Consider the following 27,887-nt stretch of genomic DNA (forward strand, 5'->3'; position numbering starts at 1 on the left):
AAATAATATGGCATTTACAACCCTAATTCAACACTCCAACTGATGGTGTTTCAGCACTCTAGTAGTGACTCTATATAGGATGATAATAGGTTATTTTACAACCCGAATACAACACTCCAATTGATGGTGTTTGTAGCACTCTAGTAGTGACTCTATTAAGCAATATAATGGGGCATTTACAACCCTAATACACTCCAATTGAAGGTATTTGTGGCACTCTTGTAGTGACTCTATATAACATCATAATAGTTCATTTACAACCCGAATACAGCACTACAATTGATAGTGTTTGTAGCACTCTAGTGGTGACACTACATAGCAAGAATTATAGGACATTTACAACCCTAATACAACACTTCAATTGAAGGTGTTTGAAACACTCTGATAATGTCTCAAGATGGGAAGATATAAAAGGTATTTACAGCCCTAAGACAACAGTTCAATTCAAGGTATTTGGAGCACTCTAGTAGTGGCTCTATATAGCAAGATAATAGGACATTTATAACCAAAATACAACACACTAATTGAAAGTGTTTGGAGCACTCTAGTCGTGTCTCCACATGGCAAGATAATAGGGCATTTATAACCCTAATACAACACTTCAATTGAAGGTGTTTGTAGCACTCCAGTAGTGACTCTATATAGCAAGATTATGGGGCATTTACAACTTACAACACTCCAATTGATCGTGCTTGGAGCAATCTAGTAGTGTCTCCAGATGGCAAGATAACGAGGCATTTACAAACCTAATACAACACTACAATTGAGGATGTTTGAAGCACTCTAGTAGGGATTATATAGAGCAAGATAATAGTGTATTTACAACCCTAATGCAACACTTTAATTGATGGTGTTTGTAGCACTCTATTACTGGCTCTCTATAGATAGAAAATAGGGCATTTACATTCCTAATACAACACTCCAATTAAAGGTGTTTGGAGTACTCTCGTAATGGCTCTATATGGCAGGATAATAGGGCCTTTACAGCCCTAATAAAACACTGGAATTGATGGTGTTTGTAGCACTTTAGTAGTGACTCTACATAGCAGGATAATAGGGCATTTACAACCCTAATACAACACTCCAATTGATGGTGTTTCTAGTACTCTAGTAGTGACTCTATATAGCAAGGTAATAGGGAATTTAGATGCCTAATACAACACTCCAGTTGAAGGTATATGAAGCACTCTAGTAGTGACTCTATATAGCAAGATAATAGGGTATTTGCATCACTAATACAAACACTCTAATTGAAAGCGTTTGCAGCACTCTAGTAGTGTCTCTAGATAACAAGATTATAGGGCATTTACAACCCTAATACATCACTCCAATTGAAGGTGTTTGGGGCATCCTAGTAGTGTCTCTATATGGCAAGAGAATAGGGTATTTGCAACCCTAACAAAACACTCCAATTGTGGGTGTTTGTAGCACTCTAGTATAGGAAGATAATAGGGCATTTACAACCCTAAGACAACACTCCAATTGATGGTGTTTGGAGCACACTAGTAGTGACTCAAGATAATAGGGCATTTACAACCAATATACTACGCTCTAATTGAAAGTGTTTGGAGCACACTAGTAGTGTCTCCACATTGCAAGATAATAGTGCATCTACAATCCTAATACAACACGTCAATTGAAGGTGTTTGGAGCACTCTAGTAGTGATTGTATATAGCAATAATATGGGACATTTACAACATACAACACTCCAACTGATGGTGCTTGGAGCACTCTAGTAGTGTCTCCAGATGGCAAAATAACGGGGCATTTACAACCCTAATACAACACTGCAATTGAGGGTGTTTGGAGCACTCTAGTCGTGACTATATATAGCAAGATAATAGGGCATTTACATCCCTACTCTAATTGATGGTGTTTGTAGCACTCTAGTAGTGGCTCTATATAGAAAGAAAATAGGGCATTTACAACCCTAATACAGCAATCCAATTAAAGGTGTTTGGAGCACTCTAGTAGTGTCTCTAGATGGCAAGATTATAGGGCATTTAAAATCCTAATACAGCACTCCAATTGAAGGTGTTTGGAGTAATCTAGTAGTGGCTCTATATGGCAGGATAATAGGGCCTTTACAACCCTAATACAAAACTCCAATTGATGGTGTTTGTTTCACTCTAGTAGTGACTCTATATAGCAAAATAATAGGACATTTACAACCCTAGTACAACTCTCCAATTGATTGTGTTTGTAGCACTCTAGTATTGACTCTATATAGCAAGATAATAGGACATTTATAGCCCTAACACAACACTCCAATTGATGCTGTTTGTAGCACTCTAGTAGTGACTCGATATAGCATGATAATAGGGCATTTGCATCCTTAATACAACACTCTAATTGAAGGTGTTTGGAGCATTCTAGTAGTGTATGGCAAGAGAATAGGGTATTTGCAACCCTACCAAAACACTCCAATTATGGGTGTTTGTAGCACTCTAGTATAGCAAGATAATAGGGCATTTACAACCCTAATACAACACTCCAATTTATTGTGTTTGGAGCACTCTAGTAGTGACTCTATATAGCAAGATAATAGGTCATTTACAACCCTAATATATCACTCCAATTGATGTTGTTGTTGCACACTAGTAGTGAATATATATAGCAAGATAATTGGGCATTTACAACTTACAACACTCCAATTGATCGTGCTTGGAGCACTCTAGTAGTGTCTCCAGATGGCAAGATAGCGGGGCATTTACAACCCAAATATAACACTGCAATTGAGGGTGTTTGGGGCACTCTAGTGGTGACTCTATATAGCAAGATAATAGGGCATTTACAACCCTAATACAACACTCTAATTGATGGTGTTTGTAGCACTCTAGTAGTGGCTCTATATAGAAAGAAAATAAGGTATTTACAACCCTAATACAACACTCTAATTGAACGTGTTTGGAGAACTCTATTAGTGGCTCTATATGGCAAGATAATTGGGCCTTTACAACCCTAATACAACACTCCAATGGATGGTATTGGTTTCACTCTAGTAATGACTCTATATAGCAAGATAATAGAGCATTAACAACCCTAATACAACACTCCAATTGATGGTGTTTGCAGCACTCTAGTGACTCTATAATGCAATATAATGGGGTATTTACAACCGTAATACAACACTCCAATTGATGGTCTTTGTAGCACTCTAGTAGTGACTCGATAAAGCAAGATAATAGGGCATTTGCAACCCTAATACAACACTCCAATTGAAGGTGTTTGGAGCACTCTAGTAGTGTCTCTATATGGCAATAGAATAAGGTATTTTCATCCCGAATACAGCACTCCAATTGATGGTGTTTGTTGCACTCTAGTAGTGATTCGATAAAGCATGATAATAGGGCATTTGCAACCCGAATACAACACTCCAATTGAAGGTGTTTGGAGCAGTCTAGTAGTGTCTCTATATGGCAAGAGAATATTTGCAACCTGAATATAGCACTCCAATTGATGGTGTTTGTAGCACTCTAGTAGTGAGACAACATAGCAAGATAATAGGGCATTTACAACCCTAATACAACACTTCAATTAAAGGTGTTTGGACAACTCTGGTAATGTCTCCAGATGGCAAGATAATGGAGCATTTATAACCCTAATACAATACTCCAATTGAAAGTGTTTGAAACACTATGGTAATTTCTCAAGATGGTAAGATATAAAAGACATTTACATCCCTAATACAATACTCCAATTGAAGGCGTTTGCTGCACTCTAGTAGTGTCTCTAGATGGCAAGATTATAGGGCATTTACAACTCTAATACAATACTCCAATTGATGGTGTTTGAAGCACTCTAGTAGTGTTTCTATATGGCAAGAGAATAGGGCATTTGCAACCCTAACAAAACACTTCAATTGAAGGTTTTTTGTAGCACTCTAGTATGACAAGAAAATAAGACATTTACAACCGTAATGCCACACTCCAAATGAAGGTATATGATGTATTCTAGTAGTGACTCTATCTAGCAAGATAATAGGGAATTTACAACCCTAATACAACACTCTAATGGAAGGTATATGAAGCACTCTAGTAATGACTCTATATAGCAAGATAATAGGTCATTCACAACTCTAATACCACACTCCAATTGAAGGTGTTTGGAGCACTCTAGTAGATTGCACGATAATAAGGAATTTACAACCCTAATATAACACTCCAATTGATGGTGTTTGTACCACTCTAGTAGTGACTATATATAGCAAGATAATAGAGCATTTACAATCCTAATACAACACTAGTACTCTAGTAGTGTCTCCATATGAGAAGATAATAGGTACGTTTACAACCCTAATACAACACTCCAATTGAAGGTGTTTGGAGCAATCTAGTAGTGTCTACAGATGACAAGATAATACGGTATCTACAACCCTAAGATAACATTCCAATTGAAGGTGTTTGGAGTACACTAGTAGTGGCTCTATATGGAAAGATAATATGGCATTTACAATCCTAATACAACACTCTAATTGATGGTGTTTGTTTCACTCTAGTAGTGACATAGCAAGATAATTGGGAATTTACAACCCTAATACAACACTCCAATTGATGGTGTTTGTAGCACTTTAGTAGTGAGTCTATATAGCAAGATAATAGGGCATTTACAACCCTAATACAACACTCCAATTGATGGTGTTTCTAGTACTCTAGTAGTGACTCTATATAGCAAGATAATATGGCATTTAGATGCCTAATACAACACTCCAGTTGAAGGTATATGAAGCACTCTAGTAGTGACATATAGCAAGATAATAGGGCATTTGCATCCCTAATACAAACACTATAATTGAAGGCGTTTGCAGCACTCTAGTAGTGTCTCTAGATGGCAAGATTATAGGGCATTTACAACTCTAATACAACACTCCAATTGAATGTGTTTGGAGCACTACAACACTCCAATTGAATGTGTTTGGAGCACTCTAGTAGTGTCTCTATATGGCAAGAGAATAGGGCATTTGCAACCCTAAATACACTTCAATTGAAGGTGTTTGTAGCACTCTAGTATAACAATATAATAGGGCATTTACAACCCTAATGCCACACTCCAATTGAAGGTATATGAAGCACTCTAGTAGTGACTCTATCTAGCAAGATAATAGGGAATTTACAAATACAACTCTCCAATTGAAGGTATATGAAGCACTCTTGTAGTTACTCTATATAGCAAGATAATAAGGATGTTTATAACCCTAATACAACACTCTAATAAATGGTGTTTGTACCACTATAGTAGTGACGTTTACAGATGGCAAGATAATACGGCATTTACAACCCTAATACAACACTCCAAAGGTGTTTGGAGTACTCTAGTAGTGGCTCTATATGGCAAGATTATAGGACATTTACAATCCTAATACAACACTCCAATTGATTGTGTTTGTTTCACTCTAGTAGTGACTCTTATAGCAAAATAATAGGGTATTTACAACCCTAATACAACACTCCATTTGAAGACGTTTGCAACACTCTAGTAGTGTCTCTAGATGGCAAGATAATAGGGCATTTACATCCCTAATACAACACTCCAATTGAAGGTGTTTGGAGCACTCTAATAGTGTCTCTATATGACAAAAGAATATGGCATTTGCAACCTTAACAAAACACTCCAATTGAAGGTGTTTGTAGCACTCTAGTATAGCAAGATAATAGAGCATTTACAACCGTAATACAACACTCGAATTGAAGGTATATGAAGCACTCTAGTAGTAACTCTATATAGCAAGATAATATGGTATTTACAACGCTAATACAACACTCCAATTGAAGGTGTTTGGGGCACTCTAGTTGTGTCTCTAGATGACAAGATAATAAGATATTTACAACCCTAATACAACACTATAATGGAATGTGTTTGGAGCAATCTAGTAGTATCTCCAGATAGCAAGTACCATCATCTCTTTACATCTTGAGAACTACAAGAGTACTGCAGAGACCTTCAACTGGAGTGTAGTATTAGGGTTGAATCTACCATCTTCTCTTGCCATCCAAAGATACTATTAGTGAGCTGCAAAGACCTTCACTTGAAGTGATGTATTAGGGTTGCAACTAACATCTTTTCTCTCTATATGATGACACTACAAGAGAGTTTCAAAAGACTTCAATTAGAGTGTCTCATTAGGGTTGCAAAGACCCTCTTTTGTTGCAATCGAGGGAGGGGGAGAGGGGCACTACTAGTGTCCTGCAAAGACCTTCAATTAGAGTATTGCGATAGGGTTACAACTATACTCTTATGTTACCAACTAGAGACACTACTAGGGTGCTGCAAAGACCTTAAATATAGTTTTGCATTATGGTTGCCACTACTCTCTTGTCATCTAGAGACATTATTAGTGTGCTGCAAAGACTTTTATTTGGAGTATAATATTATGTTTGCAACTAATATCTTCTCTTGTTATACGGAGACGACTATAGTAATGCAAAGACTTTCAATTGGAGTGTTGTATGTAAGTTGCAACTACCATCTGGATATACTGCTAGAGTGCTGCAAAGGCCTTCAATTGAGTTGTATTAGGGTTGAAACTATTATATTTTCTTGCCTTCAAAAGACACCACTGGAGAGTTTCAAAAACCTTCAATTAGAATGTCATATTGGGGTTGCAACTACCCTCTTCTGTTGCCATCTGGAGACACTACTAATGTTTTGCAAATTTGAGTGTTGTATTGGAGTTGCCACTACCCTCTTCTCTTGCCATATGGAGACACTGTTGGCTTTTGGAACCCTCGACTTGCTCATTTGACTGGATTTGCAAAACATACATAATTGCATTTTACAATTTTCCTTCTTGAGACATGTGCAGATTCATGACAACTGGAGATACAATAAATATACATCGACGATGAATCAATGAACTGCAATATAACATCAAGGATGTGGTCATGAAGTACAAGAGTATGGATAGCAAAATCATAACTCAAGATTAAGGATAATCAATCTGTAAAATTGGTAAAATAAGCTTGATGTTGCATATCCAAACCTGTTGCAACGGAATAAATAAAGCATAACTTACTTAAAATGAGACTGAACTAAGTGAGGCCTACTGTTGCAATGGAAAAAATAAAGTCGCAAAAATGACTGCACCGCATTAAATTGAAATCAAGCGGCTCCAGTCAAAAGTTGAGACAGAGACTTCCGTTGTGGAGACCGTTACAACGGTCCTTGACTGTTGCATATCCAAACCTGTTCGAACTACCCTGCCATTGTAACGGTCCATGTACCGTTGCAACGGTCAGCACCACTTACTTCCTTTTTGACAGCTCTCTATAAATAGAAGCTATACCAAGGTTTGGATTGACACTCTAGCCACCCCCAACTTCAATATTTCGTATCTACAGATCTAGAGAAAGCCATTTTTGCTTGTGTTCTTAATCTTTAATACTCACAATCAATTTCAAGCTTATTCAATCAATTACACAACTCCTAGAGTGATCCTGCGTGATCAAACCATTTACTACTTCGAGCCTTTGTGCTCACCCAGCAATTCTTGAGTCCTTGCGAATCAGATTGTCTTCATTGAGTCTTTAGTGCTCCTTGTTCGGGCCGTGTGACTTCCCAGAAGATTGTAAGGACTCATCGGTTCCACTTTGTAATCATTTCTCATTGGGTAAAGAAAGGCAAGCCATTTCGAAGTTCGCGGGCCCCGGAGACGTAGACGTTAGTACCAAACTCCGTAAACAACTCTTGTGTCAAGTGTCTCTAAACTCTACTCTTTACTTTATTTATTTCATACATTTAGTTTAGGACAAACTTATTATAAGTTTCCGCCAATAATAACTTTAAGACACACTTGAACTTTATAACTTAGGTTAAAATTTAAAAAGACCCTATTCACTCCCCTCTAGGTACCTTTGGGACTAACAGACACTACTGGAGTGCTGCAAAGACCTTCAATTGGAGTGTTGTATTAGTGGTGCAACTACGCTCTTAACTTGTCATCTTGAGACACTATTATTGTATTGGAAATACCTTCAATTAGAGTGTTGTATTTGGGGGTGCAACTATCTTTTTATCTTGCCATATGGAGACACCTCTAAAGTGGGAGAGAGAATTTCTCTCTTTTTACCTTTTTTTTTATTTTTCCTGACACCTCTAGAGTGGGAGAGTGAATTCAATTTTTTTCTCTTTCACATGAGTGGAAGAGAGAATCTCTCTCTCTCTTTACCTTTTTTTTTTATTTTTCTTGACACACTTAGAAGTTTTATATATAGAGATTCGGTTTTAGTTTGATTTATAATTGTGGAACTAATCAAATGGTTTGGATCCGACTATGTATTTCTTTTTTTACAAATTAAATAAACTAATGAGAATTATAAATACATAATTACAAATTATAAAAATAGGTGAAAATTTTAAATACAAATTGTTTTAAATTACATAAATAGGTGATTTTTAATACATTTTTTTTACTAATATATGAGAAATTATAAATTACATAATTATTATATACATATTTGTTAATTTTTTTATAAATGTTTATCAATATTTATATTTATAAAATAATAATTGAGAAGTAATGTTTATATTTATTAAATTAATAATTAATAAGTAATGTTATGTTATTATTTAATATATTTCTTAATTATATTATTAATAATTTTATTAATCAAAATTATTGTTTAATATCAAGGATTTTAGGAAGAAAAATAAAATATCTCATAGCTAATCCTACAGTAAAACTCATTTAAACACATTCCATAATCAATCATGTTTGCATCTGTATCTGTGTTCTCACTTTTTCAAAAATTTGTTTCCATCCGCATCAAATCTCATCCCGTACAATCTTGTGACAAACAAAACTGGCCCTTAAGTATGTATTATTATTATTTTTTTTACTATTGTACCAAAAAGAAGATAAAGAGATGATATTTGATTCAAGGGTTATAAAATGATGAGACAGTTATTGTACTAAAAAGAAATAAAGATATGATATTTGATTCATGTCCGGATTCCGTAAGATTGTGCTCCACAGCGCAAGGGTAAATTCCTCATTAAAGAGAAGGAAGTGAACATATCAACCTCCGAACAGTGTTTTTATACTCCAAATCGGAGGTGACAAAATTCGCCAAAAATCAATACCTCACAATGTTGTGCTCCCCTCTGAACAGTACGCCTTCACCTCCGCTCCCTCTGTAGTTCTTCTCTTCTGGAGCAGGGAAAATCGTCGGGCAGCAACAGTCTAGGGTGAGCGTCTCCCTTGCACAGTAAATTTCCCTTTCTCTTCTTCCGCGTACCTTTGTTTGGGATTCGGATTCGTTGCTCGGGATATGTGCACTCCACTTCGGATGGATTGTCACGGATTCGAATCGGACAATTCCGATCTAAAATTCAACAATTGAGTTACTTTATTGGATCTGAACTCATTTGATTCAAGGGTCATAATTGATAAGACAGTTATTATAAATAATTTATTACAAATATATTCCAGATAAAAATTGTAATTATAATAAAGAAAATAGTGTAGCTCGACTAATCAGCAACAGAATACATTAATCAACTGATGTGAAACTGTCTTGCAACCCAAAATAATAATAATAATAATAACCCAGTCAATTCGCCATTAAATTGAAACCGTCTATGAAACTAACCAACTAATCAGCAACATAATATAGAACAAAATAAATGACGTATCCCAATATATAAATATATAAATGTCATAATTTTTTTATAGCACAACGTCCACAATGAATTTAAGTATCAGTTCGAGGTAAAATTTTGTTGAAATTCTACAAATTGGACGCTTCCTTGACAGATAAATCATACATCCATGCATGTTTTAATAAGCAGCTATATTTGTTTCAATAAGTCCTTTGAGAAATTACATATTTACCTTTAGGCCCTGTTCGGCTGCAAAGTGGGAATGAGAATATGAATGGGAATAGAAAAAGTTTGAACTGAAATTTACTGTTCACATGGAAAAAAAAAATTCAGCCTGAGTGAATTTTCTTTTCCCCACGTGAACAGTATTTTTGGGATTACATCCGAACAGGCCCTTATAAGAAACTCAAAAGCAAAAGGCATTGGGTGCCTCTTGAGTCTTGACAGATAAAATGCAAGAAGCGCGCACGGTAGCAGAAGAAATCAGGTATGTGCTTATATATGTTGAAAGGAGATCACTTCATTATAACACATATTTCATAATAGATATTTAAAACTAAGAAGTTTGCGCTCTATCTTTAATTTATCTATATCAATATATTTTGAGAAAAGAGAATGAGAAAGGAGAAATAATAGAGGAAATATCTTTCTTTATTATTATTTTCATGAGTAGAACTAGGGTGCTCTTAAGCTCACCAAAGTGTTTGGTGAGCTTGACTCCAAAATCCATCAAATCGATTTTAAATGACGAATCTGAACCGTTGAAACCCGCCTACCTTACGTGTGATGCGTCTACATGTGAAATTTTTAAACATTCGAATTAGTTTAGTATAAAGTCAATCGGTTAAAATTAGAAGGTTAATAAATTAATTTTAGTGCATTCATTTTTTGAACATTTTTTGACCGCTTGACTTTATACTAAACTAATTCGAATGTTTAAAAATTTCACATGTAGACGCATCACACGTAAGGTAGGCGGGTTTCAACGGTTCGGATTCGTCATTTGAAATTGATTTGGTGGGTTTTAGAGTCAAGCTCACCAAACACTTTGGTGAGCTTAAGAGCACCCTAGTTCTACTCTATTTTCATTAAATTTGTATTAATTCTGACAGAATTAATTATAGCAGATGAGGGAGAGAAAGTAGGAATTTATATCCTTCCATGAACGGTCCAGATTTATTCTCAGTCAGTTTCTATTTGAAATAGCACAGGGCAATATTATTTGTGCTTTGAGATTCATGCCAAATTAAAAGAACGTACATGGACAGTCCATTTCAATCATCTTCAATCAGGTAACCTGAGAGGATGTGAATTTGAGAAAGTAGAAGAGTATAATAGATATTTGGGGCATGATAATTGCCCCCCCCCCCCCCTTTCATCCCCCCATTATATCTCCAATTTTATTTGTTCAATCTCGTCCACATTTCTCATGATCTATAAGGAATTTTACGAATCTAAAACCACGAATGTCTTCTACGTAATTTTATCTTTCAAATGAGATCCATGATGACATACTTTCGAGCTCGTCATCACGCAAGTATTTATACATCGTCATTTAAGTATTTATACCTCGTATTTTACACATATGACATTGCTGACATTTAAAAGTATTAATATCAAGTATTACAAGTATTACAAGTATTTATACCTATGCATTGAAGTATTTATACCTATGTGATCAATTATTTTTGTTAGAGAAAGGTTGATGCAGGGACGATTGGAAAATGTTGATGCGGAGATGCGGGGTCCATGATTGGGGATAAATACTTACAAGTATAGGTATAAATACTTGCACGATGAGGTATAAATACTTGTGTGACGATGAGCCCGAAAGTATATCATCATGGATCTCATTTGAAAGATAAAATTACGTAGAATACGTTCGTGGTTTTAGATTTGCAAAATTTCACATAGGTCGTGAGAAATGTGGACGACATTCTCAAAATTTCACATAAATGGAGGTTTAAAAGATGAGGGAATAATGGGGGGATGAGAGTGGGGGAATTGATATAATTATTCTAGATATTTAGATAGAAAATTTTCTCTCAATTCTCAAAATTATAATTGATGTGTTGAATATAGCACCTCCCCTGTTTGTTGATATATTTGGTGAAAATTAGAAAGTTTGTTAAATTGCGACAATAATTAGTTTCTAGTTTAAGGCAAATGCGTATGCTATGTTCATAATTAAACAAGCACCCAAAAATAGACAACTATGAACTATTAATTACTTCTACAAGGTTTTGGTAAGGTCCTTTTGAAACTTTGACAGTGACTGTCAAGTATAATTTTTATTAATTAAAACATAAAATACATCCATCGTTCTACATCCAAAACATCATTCAAATTATATCTAAACATCACATCTAATAACACAAACAATTAAAACAACAAAAAAAAAATCATATCCTTTAGTGATAGACACTGATAACCTTCAATGAAGGTTATCTGGCTAGCGAAGGTTTTGGTAAGGTCATTGCTATAATTAGATATTTGATACCTATGTCCTATGACCTATATTTTAGCATATTCATATCCTGTTTCATAATTAAACAAGCACCCGAAAATAGACAACTATGAACTTTTAATTACTTCTACAAGGTTTTGGTAAGGCCATTGCTATAATTAGATGCTTAATTAATGAACAAAAGTTAAACATTTTATATGCTTTTGAAAGGAACATCATATGCTATTGAAACGAGAAAATGTTTTTTTTTTTTTTTGAAAGAGAAACATGGGAGTCTAGCCCCCAGATTCCATTAAAATGGACACCAGAGGTGTCAAAAGGTACAGTGTTCATAAGAGAATCAAGAAAAGAAAAGGAAACGCCAAAAAAAAAAAAAAAAAAAAACCAAAAATTGAATTTAAGCTACAAAACAAATCTCTGCGCATGGCTACTCTTCTCGCCTTAGTGTATTCCAACTGGTGTACTCTTGGCAGATCTCATCCCCCACTGCCTCAACGTTCTTCCTCTTATCCTGAAATAGCCGCCTACATCTTTCCTTCCATAGGATGAAGCAAAACGCCAACTGCATATGTCTTACCTTGGTATGCTTTGAGAAGAGGATTACAGCTCTGAAAGACCCCCTTTGAAATAGCTGACAACTGCTAAGTTCCGGCATCTTCACTGTGATTTCCCTTCTCAGCAAGCTTGTAAACTCGCAAGCATGAAAGAGATGTCTCACTGACTCAGCTTCCTTTCGACACAAGTAGCATATGTTTGGCAACTCCCATCCCTTCCGAGTGAGGTTATCCGTTGTTAAAATCCTTTCCTTAATAGCTAGCCAGCCAAAGATTAGGATTCTTAGAGGTGCTTTGAGCTGCCAAACTTTTGCATTACAGCTCTCAATAAATGGCCCACTTGCCATTGCCTCATAGGATGTTTTAACCGTAAATTTTTCGTTCAATCCCCACTTCCAACTAAGCTGATCCGGTTCCTCCTGACTCACTAGGTATGCATTAAGCTCCTGCATTAATGCAGTACTTTCTTGCTCCGCCTGGATTGATAGCTGCTGGGACAACTTCAGATTCCATTGATCCCCACTTCTAGCTTGCTGAACCATCATATTTTTCTCTTGCGCATGACTGTATAGCTCTGAGTATCTATTGCAGATCGCCCCACTAAGTCAATCATCCTTCCAGAATCTTGTATGAGTACCTTGCCCCGATCTATAGGTGATGGAAAAATCGAAAAAGACTTTAACTTGCTTTAACCCCTGCCATAAAGGAGTAACCTGTGTGAGATCCCATGGTCTGATGGTTGGACCCGTAAAGGTCAGCAGCTTCATCCAATCCGGTCTGTTGATTTGTACCCATCTCCACATGATCTTTGACAGGAGCGCCTTATTCATAATATGCAAATTAAGGACTCTCATTCCCCCCAATCCCTTATGCCTTGTTACCACTTCCCAGGCCACCAAACTAATCCCTCTTCTATGTTGTTGTTTATGGCCGTGCCAAAGGAATTTTCTTCTGATTTGATCAATCCTTTTTATCACCCACTTGGGTAACAAAAACGTCTGCATCATGTACAATGGCATGGCCGTTAACGTCGCATTCAATAGTATGACTCTGCCTCCTATTGATAGCATACTCGCTTTCCAACTTGTCAATTTATTTTCTATCTTCTGTATCAATGGCAAATACTGACTTTTCAGTAATTTTTTGTTGGATAGCGGCATTCCAAGGTAAGTGATCGGAAAGACTCCCGGTTTGCATCCCATGATCCTTGCCATATGATGCACTTGAGTTTCATCCGCTGCCGTGATCAGGAGCTCGGATTTTTCCAAATTAATCCCTAGACCTGACAATTCTTGAAAAATCCGAAGAATGATTTTTAAGAACTTCATCTGCTGGCTGGTTGGTTCTATAAAAAATAGCGTGTCATCGGCAAATAGGAGGCATGGCTGACACCTTTGGAATGGCGGCCTGTACAGATTCAATTGAACAAGCTTCTTTGACCATTTTGCTAAGAAATCCGTAGCCAAAATAAATATGTAAGGGGACAACGGGTCTCCTTGGCGTACCCCTCTCTTCAGTATGATCTTTTTTCCTTGCACTGAATTGAGCAGCACCTTTGCCGATCCCATAAAGACCCCATTTTTTATCCACCTCACCCATTCTTCAGGAAATCCTTTAGCCAGCAACACTCTCTGTATGAACTCCCACAATAGGGTATCAAAAGCCTTGAAAATATCCGCTTTGAACAGCCCAACCTGTTTCTTTTGCCTTGTTGCCATTGTAACCACCTCTTGAGCATAAAGGAACCCTTCATTTATGAATCTGTCTTGGACAAAACCCGTTTGGTTTGGTTCCACCAAATCATTAATTTTCAATTTGAGCCTATTTGCCATTACCTTTGAAAATAGCTTTTGAACCGAGTTTATGAGGCTAATTGGCCTATAATCTCTTGGCTGAAAAGATCCCTTTTTCTTTGGGATAAGGGCAATGTAGGAATCATTCAAGGGGTACAATGTCTGATTTGTCCCCCTCAGAACGCTGTTGCAGACTTCCAATAGATCCGGTAACATCATTTGCTTGAACTTTTTGTAGAACTCCCCCGTGTAACCGTCAGGTCCCGGTGCTTTATTTGGTGCCATATGCCCTATTACCTGCTCAATTTCTTGTACAGATATAGGATCCGACAAGCACTGTAGTTGGTGCTCTTGTCTCTCATATAGCGATTCATAGTCAAATTCCATGCTGCTGTTATGGCTTGTTCCCATTAATTTGACAAAATGATTAAAGAAAACCTTTGCCTTCTCCTTGTGTTCTAAGATTTGAGTATCTTCCAGTTGCACAACATCAATCCAGTTTCTAGTTTTTCTGAGGGTAGCCACTCGATGAAAGAACTTTGTATTTCGGTCTCCCAACTCCATCCATGCTCCTTTCGCTCTCTGTCGCCATTTGTTTTCATTTGCTAATCTGATGGTGTTATGCCTATTTTCCATAAAGGTTCTTAGCAGCTTCTCCACCCTCGTTAGGTCCCTCTGTTCCGATTTTTTTTCAATCCATGACAAGGTTTCAAGACAGACCCGAATTTGGTAAGTCAAGGTTTTATTGAAATTCCTCTTCCAAACCGTGATTGCTTTTGTTACCTTTGACAGCTTTTCTGCAAATTGAATTGCATTTGTTGCCAATGGAGATTGAGCCCACGTATTCTCAACCAGCTCCTTGAACTGATTCAAATTGATCCAGGAGTTCTCTATTCTGAAAACATTCGACGTTGGGAACTTTGTTTGGCTGATGCATAGCAGTGGGCAATGGTCTGATAACGGGTCTGTTCCTGCCGTCTGCACAGTGTTTGGGAAACTGTGAATCCATTCCGTAGAGACTAGAAACCTGTCTAGTCTTACAAATGTTGGGTTTTCTCTTTCATTAGACCATGTATACCTCCTTCCATGCAGCGGCAAATCAATGAGCTCCAACTGCTCTATCAACCCTCTGAATCCCCTCATCTGGTTCGCGTGATGGTTCAGATTCGACCTGTCTTGTAGATTTAAAGTGACATTGAAGTCTCCTGCCACCATCCATGGCATGGCAATTGGCGGTTTAGCCTCCTTTAATTCCTCAAAAAATGCAAGCTTGTTCCGCTGATTTGATGGCCCATAAACCCCTGTTACTCTTATCACTGATGTGTCCATGTTGACCATGAGGTCTACTGACAGTGTGTACGCCCCCACCTGCTTATCTATCAATGTCATCAGATTTGCATCCCACGCAAGTAACACCCCTCCTGCTGTGCCAATTGCCGGTAAAACCACATAACTCATGTACTTTGCACCCACTGCTTCCTTAACATTTTGTATAACATCCTCTTCCCACTTTGTTTCTTGCAAACACAGCACCGTTGGCTTCTCTTCCTCAATTTTCTGCTTTGTCATTATTCTTTTATTTTTTTCCTTTTATCCCTTTAACATTCCAAGAAAGGAACTTGAATTTTCTAGCTTGATTCATTAATTAAAATAATTGCAACATTCATACCACAAATTGCCTTCTTTTCCTTTACAAAAACGAGCCTGAGGAAAAGAAACCCAATTCGGACTCCACTACCCAGTTCATCACTGCAATCTACGCCCCTCTGACAGACTTGCCCAATCAACAACAAAGTGCTAATATCCCCTCTACTTAGAACAAAATACTTAAAAGCAGGAAAAAATTGGAAAGCATCTAAAAGGAGAAAAAAAGAAGAAAAGCTGATACTCAAGAACTCTTCATTCATTGGACAAATTGGTACCCATCATTCTGACCTCCAATTCATGCCCAGCCGCACTCGTTTCTCCTTGAATAAGCACCTGATGGCCTTCCTTTGCAGCGGCAAGGAGGAAATGTTTTTTAATCGCAGGCGACATTTTTTTTCAATTTCGTCTTCCAACTTTAATTACTTCGCTTTGGCTACTTCTAATTATTAGAACTTATTTAGGAATTTAAAGAATTATAGTATAAATATACGAGTGTGGCTAATATGTTTCCATAACAATTTTGGCCTGAAATGTGGCTAATAATATGTTTTTATAAGTATTTTGATTTGAAATATTTACAGATCAAATTTCAAAATTTCATATTTAAAACGTTGACTTAAGCAACTCAATAAATTGATTATATCAGAAGCTTGTAGAATCCAATATTTATTATATGTAAATCTTTTTACTATTTTTGATGATTTTTAAAAGATGGTCTAAAAAAAATCTTTTTGTTGAAATGCTTATGAAAATATATTAACAGGAGTCATAATTATACTATAAAGTTATTGCTTTAGGTTTTGAAATTTTTATTTCTTATAATTAGTTAAGAAAAAAAAAGTTATATTCTAGCTCTTATATATTTGGCAAGCTCCGCTATTAGAAGAAATTTGTTGACTATTTAGAACCATTCTTTAATTTACACTCTGTTTGGATAGAGAGTAGAGAAAAGAATGGGAGGTGAAAAGTAGAAGGGAATAGAAAGGAAGATTAATATATTTAATTTCTTCGTATTTTGATGATTAATGAGAGAAAATAAATTTAACTTTCCTTTCCGTCTCATTTTTTGTTTGGTTGATTAAAATTTAGAAGGTTAATGAGAAATTTGGTGGTTGTTGTAGGTTTATGATAAAAAAAAACTTGTATGAGAATTATATTGATAAGATATAGAATTGGATATTTGTATTATTTTTTCTAAAAATATTTACAATAAAATTTATTTTCATCCGCTATACCTCAAATTGAGAGGAAAACTAATTCTATTAATTACAATACAAGGTTAAACTTTTTATCTCATGTACCCTTTATCTCCGATATAATTTTGTCAACCAAACACGATTTGATGAAAAGTTTTTTTTTCTTTCCATTCTCTCTTCCTCTACTCTCCATCCAAACAAGGTGTTAGTGACAAAATATAACATACTCTGTATAAATAATATCAAGATCATCGATCTCCCATAAAAGTGGTTTATTTTTTTTTAGTATGGTATTCATAAAAATTTCGACATCCGACTTCTCTACGTATAAAGAATAACCAATCAAACAAACATAATTAAGATTCCCTAGGCAAGTAAAGCAACATTGTACAAATCCCGTGACCTGTGTAGTGTTGTGATTTTTAAAAAGTTACTAAAATCGACTGTACGTAGGTTATCTAATTAAGGAATTGAAAGCCTTAGATATGAATATTTATTTTTTTTTTTTTTTTTTTTTGGTGAATATGCCTTTGGGCGTTTTATTTCATTAGAGCAGAGTTACACCCTGCTTAAGCAGGTTTCAAAAGGTCCAGAGTCAAAGAAAAAGTAAAAACAAGTGTTAAAAAGGTGTTAAGCCCTCTTCCTTGGCTCTGTTGTAAATCGCACAAAGGTTAGATCTCCTGCTCTACTTGCCACTGAAGAGGCGAGAAGATGGGATAAGTATGTCCCGTGTATGAGAACTGAAGAACTTGCGCCCAATTAGCCAGTTGATGCACACAATGGTACGATTGTTTAGGTCGAATGATCTTGGAGATTTTGACCAGAGTTGAGTATGCTCTCCAGTCCGCCACTTGGAAAGTGTGAAAGAGGATCTCTGTCATTGAGAGTGTCCACTAAGGTCTCAAAGTCTGTTTTGAAGATGCATGCTTCCAGCTGCATTGCTTGTGCCGCTTGGAGGGCCATAAGCAATGCGTTGGCCTCCATTTGGAAAGGGGAAGCTGCAATGGCACGATACCTTACCTCGTACGAAATGAGCTAACCTTGCATCTTAAGAACAAAGACAATGCCTCCTCTTTCCATGGAGCTGAACGAACCATCTATCCAGCATTCAAACAACCTTTCATTGGGAAAAGGGGGTGAGATACCCAGGTCTGCTATTTTGCATTTTTTTATTTTACCGTTTGTTCAAAGTTTCTTCATTTTGACAACTTACCAATTTTTCAATAGTAACAGCCAAGAGGATTCAAAAAATTAAAAACCTAAAAAATTGAAAATTTAGTTTTGCCATTTTTTTCTCTGTAAATCAATAAACGAATAAACGAGGGAGAAAGAAATTAATAAATCTTGCTCTTCTCACGAGCAGTGGTAGCAACACAGCGCAGCAGCAACAGCGATATAGTGCGGTGCAACAGCGGCAGTGACAGCAACAACAATACAGTGTGGCGCGGCAATGACAGTAGCAGCGATACAGCGTGGAGCGGCAGCAGCAGCGGCAGCGATACAGTGTGGCACGGCAGCGACAGCGACATCGATTGAACTGGGTGAGGCAAGGCAGCGGATCGCGACCTCTGGATTGGGCTGCTCTGCCTCATTACCTAGGTTTTATCGTTCTATTACTTTATTTAATCTTTTAATTTAAAACAATGTTTCCTAAAAAATATGCATCAGATAGCGAAAAAAGAAAAAGAAAAAGAAAAAGAGAGGGAGAAGAAAAAATTTTGTCCCCCATATTTTGTATGATCTATTGACCTATTAATAAAAAAAAACAATATTTATATTAAGATCACAAATTTTTTTCTCGCCCCAGACCCCAAAATCTTCAAGACCGGCCCTGGCTAGCATACAATCCATCGACACCTGACAACCAAAAAAAGTATAACCACAAACCAAAATAACATATAACACCATAGGCTAACAACGAAAGCATACGAGCATAACATGAAATAGTAATACTAAATGGAATTAGAAATGGCTATAACACTAGAAGAGGAGGCACTAGCTGATGAAGATGAAGTACTAGGCAGAAGGCCAGCAGCACCAATAACTGCTCTGTCACTCAAATAATCAGCTAGGTCCTCGTCTGAATCCAGCGGGGAGCTGTCCTGTTATGTGCATCCGTGTCGGATAATACTATCAGAGAGCCTATCTGAGTCAAAGAAGAAACATAAAAATGCATAATCATAGATAACTTGAAATAAGAATTATCTAATCGCGACTTACACCAAAATGAAGTTAAAGCAATAATAAAAGCAGCTACAAACCTAATAGAAGGTATAGGAGAATTTTGAAAACAAATTTTATTTCGTGTTAACCATACAATCCAAAGAGTTGCAGCCCTAATCAATTCCACTAGTAGTGAATCCTTTAATGGAATCCAATAATCAAAATATGAAAGATCAAACACCTGGGTACAATTAAAAAGAAAGTTGTTATGGTTACCAATCCAAGACCATAAAGAAGAAATAAAAGGACAAGTAACAAAGAGCTGATCGACAGTTTCTGGGGCACCACAGAAAACAAAATCAACATTACCATGCCAACCCTTTAATTGTAAATTGCATTTAGTAAGGATTTTATCTTGCCTAAGTAACCGAACAAAAACCTTAATCTTAAGTGAAATCTTAGCCTTCCAAAGAGTATTTGTAAATACAAGTTGGAACACCTCTAAAGAACAACCATTTATAAAGAGAATTTACAGTACAAAGACCAGACGAATTCCATCTCCATAATATTCTGTCAGGACATGATGAATCTAATTAATAAGAAGAGAAAAGACCTAAAAGTTGTAACCATTCAGAAAATATAATACCAATTAATTGCCTATTAAATTGGAATGATAAGGGGAAATTAGTGAACACATCTGTTACAGTGATATTACGGTTAGAAATGATTATAAATAGATTAGAAAAAAAAAATATAAAGCACAACTGCTATTGCCATGCCATTTATCGAACCAAAAAGAAGTATTGGAACTATCGCCTACAACCCTATTAATACCCAGAGTAAGGGCTACGATGTTATGGGTTGCATAGAGCGTTACGGTGCTATGGCTCAATATTCGAGTTTTCAAAATCCTAACGGTCGATCCGAACCGTTTATCTTGTTCTCCATATTAATATTTGTTTGGAGACCAAATTTTACATTTTTTAGAATTTTTTTACTATTTTTTTAGATAGGTAGAAAATCACTTGATCTAAAAAATTCTGCACCATTCAGATATTTGATTTTCTACTTATTTAAAAAATAGTAAAAAAATTTCAAAAAAATGTAAAATTTGGTCTCCAAACACATATTAATATGGAAAACAAGATGAATAGTTCAGATTGACCGTTAGAATTTTGAAAACTCGAATATTGAGCCGTAGCATCGTAACCCTCTATGCAACCCATAGCACCGTAGCCTTACTCTAATACCCATATCAAATATTTAAGTAAGATCTAAAATACTAGATCAAAAAGATGAAAAGTTATTAGAATTTAAACTATTAAGATCATATTTCACAATAAAAATTGATTTCCACTTCCCTTCATCGTTATATATCCCAAAAAACGCGAATGATATATTTCATATCATTTCATTGTGCTATTTTAGTTCAAGTTTAAACGTCTATATTGTTTTTATACTTGCCAAAGTAAACGTCTAGATTGTTGGTGTGAGATTCCATAGACTTTCTTTTGTTATTTTTCGCTCAATAATAAATATAGTTGCTTTTCAATTGGGAGTTGGGACCGATTTTTTTTAAAATACCCAGACATTAAATAAAATTAATAAAAATAACCACGTTATCACCAAAATTTTAAAAATACCCCCCTCCCCCCCCCCCCCCCCCCCCCCGCGGATATTATCCGCGCTCCGTAATTAAAATTCCCCCCGGCGGATAATATCCGCGCTCCAGATTAAAAATTCGCCCTCGCGGATAATATCCGCACTCCGAGTCTTTTATTTATTTTTTTTGGCACAATTTTTTGTTATAAATATGAAAGATCAGAGAGAAGTCAGAGAGAGAAGGAGAAGGAGAAAGAGAGGATGGAGAAAGAGAGGAAGGAGAAGAAGAGAGGAAGGAGAAGAAGAGAGGGAGAGAAGGAAAAGAAGGAGACGTATTTGTTCAGCTGGTAAATCAGGTATGCACTGTTCATATACATATACGTATTTACTATTTATGTGTATGTATTTTCTTTTCATGCACTGGTCATATACATGTACGTATACGTATTTACTGTTCACGTACTATTCACACCTACTGTTTGTTCACTGTTCATGTACTGTTGAAGTACTGTTCCTATACTGTTCAATCACTGTTCATATATACTGTTCAAATGTACTATTCATTAACTGTAGAAATATTGTTCATAAATACTGTTCAATCACTGTTTAAATACTGTTCATATGTACTGTTCAATCACTGTAGAAATACTGTTCATACATACTATTCTCAACTGTTGACAATTGAAATCAGTAAAATGACCAAATATTTGATATTTATGAATGTAGTTCATTGGCCATGTCTATTGGAATTTCAGTACATTTTGGAGGGAAGTTCATAAATGATCAATATGGTGTACGTTACTCCAAACCTCCAGTAAATACGTATTGGGTTGAAGAAAATTTCTCATTCAAGGAGTTGCATTCGCTTATTTATGAAGCGAGCAGCTACAATAGGAATCACTGGAAATTAGAAATACATGCCTGTATGCTCCAAGCAGGAAAGTATCTCAGAATCACATTGCGAGATGAAGGAGCATTTAGAGGCCTGCTTAGGAAGGTTGTGAGGTCCGGTGATCCTCTGTTGGAAGTTTTTGCATGCCGAATTAACAGAGAGTCAGGAGCTAGATGTTCATCCCAAAATTTGGCTGTAGAAAATTATCAACCAAATTATGAACCACACACTCCTCTATTCGTACCCAGACCAATGCCAGTACTAGAACCAGAACCAGAAATATACAGTAATTCACCTCAATCGCCACCTTTTATCCAACCCCAACCACAATGTCCACCTTTTATCCCACATATATCCGTAGGTTCTCCATCCTTACCTGGACCTGAACCAAATCCTCACCCCAGACCGCCACGAGTACAGGAAGATCCAACGGAGTAAGAATTTGAATTTATTTACGAGGTACCGGATGAGAATCTGCAAACTGGGGATGAATGGGGGGAATGAGACTTGGATGATGAGGTAGATGAGGAAGATGAAGAAGATGAAGAAGATAAAGAAGATACACAGCTCACTGTGAGGCAAAATAGAGATATGCCGTTAAGTGGCCGTTCTAAGACTCACCCGTTCCTAAACTTCAATGACACATCTGCTTTTCGAGAAGCAGATGTTTCTTACTACAGTCATCGGATTGGTAAAACAAACTCCAATCTCTGCCGGGGTGATTGCCGTGCGTCATCCTGTAATTAATATGTTAGTTACAATTTTAAGTCAATAACCAATGTCCGCTACTAAATAAAAAAATAATATAACTTACCCGTGTAGCCTCCTGATCTCAGATCTCGGGACGTCTGGATCTGCGGGGATGAGTGGAGGATATCCAAACTGACGGAGCACCCGGTCCGGATAGTGGAACTACACTATCCAAAGGCACACCAGTGGACCCCTATATAGCCACACCGCCGAATCATCTGCTACAGTCTGCGGCAGCCTTCCCTCACTGTATAGCTCCTGGTATGGAGTCCAGGTCACCTTCGTGTCACCCAGGCTCTGAATCTGTCCTCGGACCAGCCTGATACCTACTGGTTTTCCGTGAGGCTGGTTCCTGTATAGGTGATGTCCATAAAATTTCTTGCCAAATGCATAACAGTCTTGATTCATGGGAACTCCCCATTATGGCGATTCATTCAGCATAGGTACCCCTACCGGAAGCCGTGACCATGCCCAGTGCTATAGCAGAATTACTGGCCCATACATAACCTTGTGTTTCCTCTTTAATTTGAAGAATATTAGCTATCACAGAGAAGTTAAAAAATTTAAAATAAGATAAGAAGAACTTACTGACCTGACAACTCTGGTACAAGTTGAATTAAAGATGTGCCAGGACTGCCCCACCCCAGTTGTACTTTCTATCCGTCTCAAGGTCCTACACCAGCTCCAAATACATCAGCGGGACGGTATCACCGCTCGAATCAGGGAACATAATAGAACCAAATAGGTCCATCAGGAAGGCCCGTGTGTATCTGTAATATTGAAATTAGAAGGCAACTCATTTTTCGTCATGAATTATAGTACAATATAAATTTATTTCCTAATAGTTTTTTTAGTACCTCTGAATCTCGAGCTCCGTGGCATGCCGATCCAGACCTCCCGCAAACAGAGCTCGCAGCTTCGTCTTCTTGAGAGCGTATCTGAACTTCCCATTATTATCCCGTATATCTCCTTCAGCTCCCAACAGCTCTGCGAGTCTGTCATTGATCATGTCGTCATCCACCTCAGGGGGGTCAGATATGCCACCAATGGGCTCACCCTGGATGGGCAGACCCCATAAGACACTAACGTCCTGGAGAGTCACTATCATCTCTCCGAACGGTAGGTGGAACATCTGAGTCTCAGGGCGTCATCACTCCACTAGTCCTGCCAAGAGGGACGCATTAATGGCCTTAGTCTCCGTCTCCATAATATCGACCAAATGATGCAGTCCCAAATTTTGCAGATACTGGTCCATCAACGAGTAGTAGTACTGTATGCTAGGATGCCGACTCCTGGCCTCTACAATCTCCTCACTCTGTGTTGAAAGAAGTAAACAACATAAAAAACTGAAAATACGACAATTCCACAAAATTTAACTTAAAAAAGTAATAAAGTACCTCAACAGATGCCAGTGAAACTCGGTGCTCTGCGTGAGTCATCCATAATAGAGGACTGAAATATTACGTGCTGTTATCGGGAATTGGTTCAAGATCAGGGTCCGGTGGTGGTACTCTCCTAGGCCGTCCCCATCCCCTAGCCGCCATCCTACGTTAAAAAAAAATTAGACATGATACTATTGGGTAAGATACTCTAATTGCGGTAAAAATATGTTAAATTAGGCTAATATGAAAAAAAGAGGGTTATTCGGGTGAAATATGCTCAAACATGCCAAAATATACTCAAATATACTAAAATACCATAATTGCGGTAAAAATATGCTAAATTAGGGTAATATGCATAAAAAAGGGGTTATTCGGGTAAAACATGCTAAGACATGCTAAAATATACTCAAATATGGTAAAATATGCTCATTGCGGTAAAAATATGCTAAATTAGGCTAATATGCCAAAAAAAAATTATTCGGGTAAAATATGCTAAAACATGTCAAAAGATACTCAAATATAGTGAAAAAATAGAACATGATTATAATTAAAAGATATAGCTCAAGTGATATTGAACTCAAGTGAATTTTCTGTATGAAAGTGAAAGCTACATTAATTCATTATTTCTAATAAAAGAATGAAATCTAGTATAATTTCATGACTAAAAGAAAGGCCTTATCACTCAAATCTTCTTCTAATCGTATTAAAACCTCTAATAATCAACTAAGCACGAACCTCTAAAGAACTGATGTCATCTAATTCCAAAAGAAAATCTCATCTGAACTCATATGTCAATGGCCTGTAAACAGTACTAGCAAAGCACCAATCAAATTTATGTAATTTATTTTTCAAATTAAGAGTAATAGAAAATTTTGTAATATAAGAAGCTATTAAAAAAAAATACAAACTCATGTTCTCTGAAATACAAACAAATTATAGTTTTATTTTAATTTTACAAAAATAGTATTTGAGCTCATCATTGACTCCCAAATTATTAAAAAAAAATCCCAACATATTGCCTTATACACATACAATTAATAAAACTAAGCTATAATTTTGATTTCTAAATGAGAATTTGTAATAGGCATCTTCATAGAGAAAACGGATACCGTCCTCATCTAAATGAAACATTTTACATAGCATTATAATCACTATACATCTACTATACATAATACGAATTTTTGGATCGTTTAAATAGCTATACATCTACTATACATACCTTATTTCCATGTTCAGTATTGTATATTCAACATACTTCACCTAAATACTATCTAAAAAGGGATCAAAACAATTCTATTGAGTCGGGAAAATCAACAACACGCACTCAATAATTAATCAATTCAAGTTCTACGATCTTCTCGAATTAGATCGATCGACACAAGTCACATAAGCTATCATTAATTCGATTGAGTCGGGAAAATCAACAACACGACTCGATAACTATCAATTACTTCAAATATGAAAAAATTGAGAGAGGGATATTTACCCGAGAGAGAGGAAAATTACAAGGAAGGCTGCAAAAGTCAAATGCGCGGAGAAGAGAGATCTTGGCTACCTTTCTGCCTTCTCAATCGGTGCTGCAGGTTAGTGAGCAAGAGAGACGGGTTAGGGTTAGTGAGCGGGGTGGGTCAGTGAGCAAGGAAGAGAGGAGGCGGATCAGTGAGAGGAGAGGAGGTGAGTTAGTGAGCAAGGAGGAGAAGGAGGCGGCGGAGCTTCGGGCAAGGAGGAGACAGAGGGAGAGCAGAGGCGGAAGGGTTTTCACAGAAGGGACGCGGGTTGGGGAAGAAAGGCACGCTTCAAGATCCGTGCTGGGCAGATCACGCCTGGATGGAATTTAAACCCCGGGCCACGGATAATATCCGCGCTGGGGAATAAAAATTCGGGCCCGCGTATAATATCCGCGCTCCGGAATATAAAATCGGGGCCGCGGATAATTCCGCGATTTGGCTATTTTTAAAATTTCAATCACAACCTGGTTATTTTTATTAATTTTATTTAATGTCTGGGTATTTTTAAAAAAATCGGGAGTTGGGACCATTCAAAAAAAATTCTATATAATATCAACAAGTTCATTGTAACCACATATTTTAAATCGATTGACTCACTGATCGCTACTATCAGTTTTTTTTTTTTTTAAATATTAAATCGATTGGTATAGTTTAAAAAAAAGATAGTTCCGACGACAATCCTGACGGGTTTTTCTATTAATATCCACCATAAAATAAAAAATTACAAGAATATCCATCATTTTCTACGAATTTAAAAATACCAAATCTATCGTAACTTCTAGCAGTTGAACTTTTTATTAGACCGTCAGGAGTTCTGACAATCCATTTTTTTAGAGAAAATTTTCAAAATTAAAACACTAAACTAAAGTTTTGATAAAACACTAAACCAAATACTCAAAATGATCTATTTTTGTATAACATACTCTAAATCTGAATATAAAAAAAATACTAAACTAAATTATCAAAATTATATGTTTTTATTATAACATATCCTAGATCTGAATATAAAAAATGCTAAACTGAATTCTGAAATAAAAATATTAAACTAAAAAATATAAATATAACAAAAAACTCTAAATTTGAGACTTCATACATTTACGTGAACAATATCTAAGAAAAAAATATGGTAAAGAATAGGAAAATAAAAATTAAACCGAAAAAACTTTAATAAGAAACTTCAACTCAAGTTTTGAAGCTCTTATCTTTGTTTTTTTTTTTTTTTTGAATTTCTGAATATCAAAAAAACACCATAGTTGTTAAAATCAATATCTTTTTCTCGCAAACTTTTCGAAAAATAGTCATACGTTGAAATCGAATACTCGAGTTTCGAGATACGCATGTTTGAAGTTTCCTTGTCACTTTCTGCGATTCTCAGTGATATCATCTCTCTTACCCTAGCCTTACCTGTTTACGAGAGATGTCTCAGATAAATGCATGTACAACCTACAGGTGCTTTAGAAATGAGATGACTTACCAAAAATAGATAAAGATGCATTATAACACGAAGACAAAGATTAAAATGAGATTGTTGGAGCATAAAGTAAAACCATGTATAATTATTAGAGCATTCATTCGCAAAAAATAATGCTTCTTTTTTTTAATTGAAATAATACAATATTTATGTATTTTCCTGTAAAAAAAAAGTGGACCCCAGAATTCCTGTGGTCTAAAAAAATATTCAACTTGTAGGAATCCTAGCGGTTTAGATATTTTTAAATTTTTCAGAAAATTATGGATATTGTTGTAATTTTTTTTTTAGGGTGGATATTAATAAAACATTCGGCAATCCTGGTAACGTGTGGCTAAGGGAATTAGATCTAGTTTGGTTCTTTTGTGGCAAAACAACTATCACTCTCCGTGTCGGGTCATTTTCATCTAGGTTTCGGCACTATCAATTATCAAATTGTTTTCAATTCCGTTTGAAATTGCTTTTTTTGGTAAGTTATTCTAATCTTTAATCCTTAATTGCAGTATCAGTAATCTCACTATAGTCTATAATTATCAATACAATTTCAGAAATAAATTGCTTCCATGATTTAAAATGAAATCAAGACAACTATTTTTGAAGAAAAGAGAGTAACGCCTAATGTTATCGTCCAATGGGTAATTAGAGAAGAAACATTATGGAAGCGCACTGTAGAGCGGTACTGATACCGGTACATGCACTTGCTCCAGTTACTTAGAGATCTAGCTTTTTGGTTTTCATTTTGTTGTTTTCAATTAGCTGGAGCGTATAGAGAGATGGGTATTTTTTCTTTTTTTTTATGCAAGGATGTGGCGGCACTGTGTAAGAATTGTGTGGCTTTTTAATATATCTCCCCTGGCAGCCTCTGCC

The 27,887-nt window shown here is 36.3% G+C and overlaps 1 protein-coding gene across 1 annotated transcript; it reads right to left on the reverse strand.

The window, feature by feature from the left end:
• Nucleotides 1-12,492: 12,492 nt before the first annotated feature.
• Nucleotides 12,493-13,161, reverse strand: LOC144559402 (uncharacterized). Its single transcript, XM_078308420.1, has one exon. The coding sequence runs from the start codon at nt 13,159-13,161 to the stop codon at nt 12,493-12,495; it is 669 nt and encodes a 222-aa protein (XP_078164546.1).
• Nucleotides 13,162-27,887: the final 14,726 nt, after the last annotated feature.

This window comes from Carex rostrata, chromosome 9 (genome assembly GCF_964058835.1).
Source record: "Carex rostrata chromosome 9, lpCarRost1.2, whole genome shotgun sequence".
NCBI lineage: Eukaryota > Viridiplantae > Streptophyta > Magnoliopsida > Poales > Cyperaceae > Carex > Carex rostrata.

Excerpts from the sequence above, each read along its gene's own strand:
- LOC144559402 (XM_078308420.1), bottom strand. The coding sequence starts at position 13,161 with ATGGTTCAGCAAGCTAGAAGTGGGGATCAATGGAATCTGAAGTTGTCC.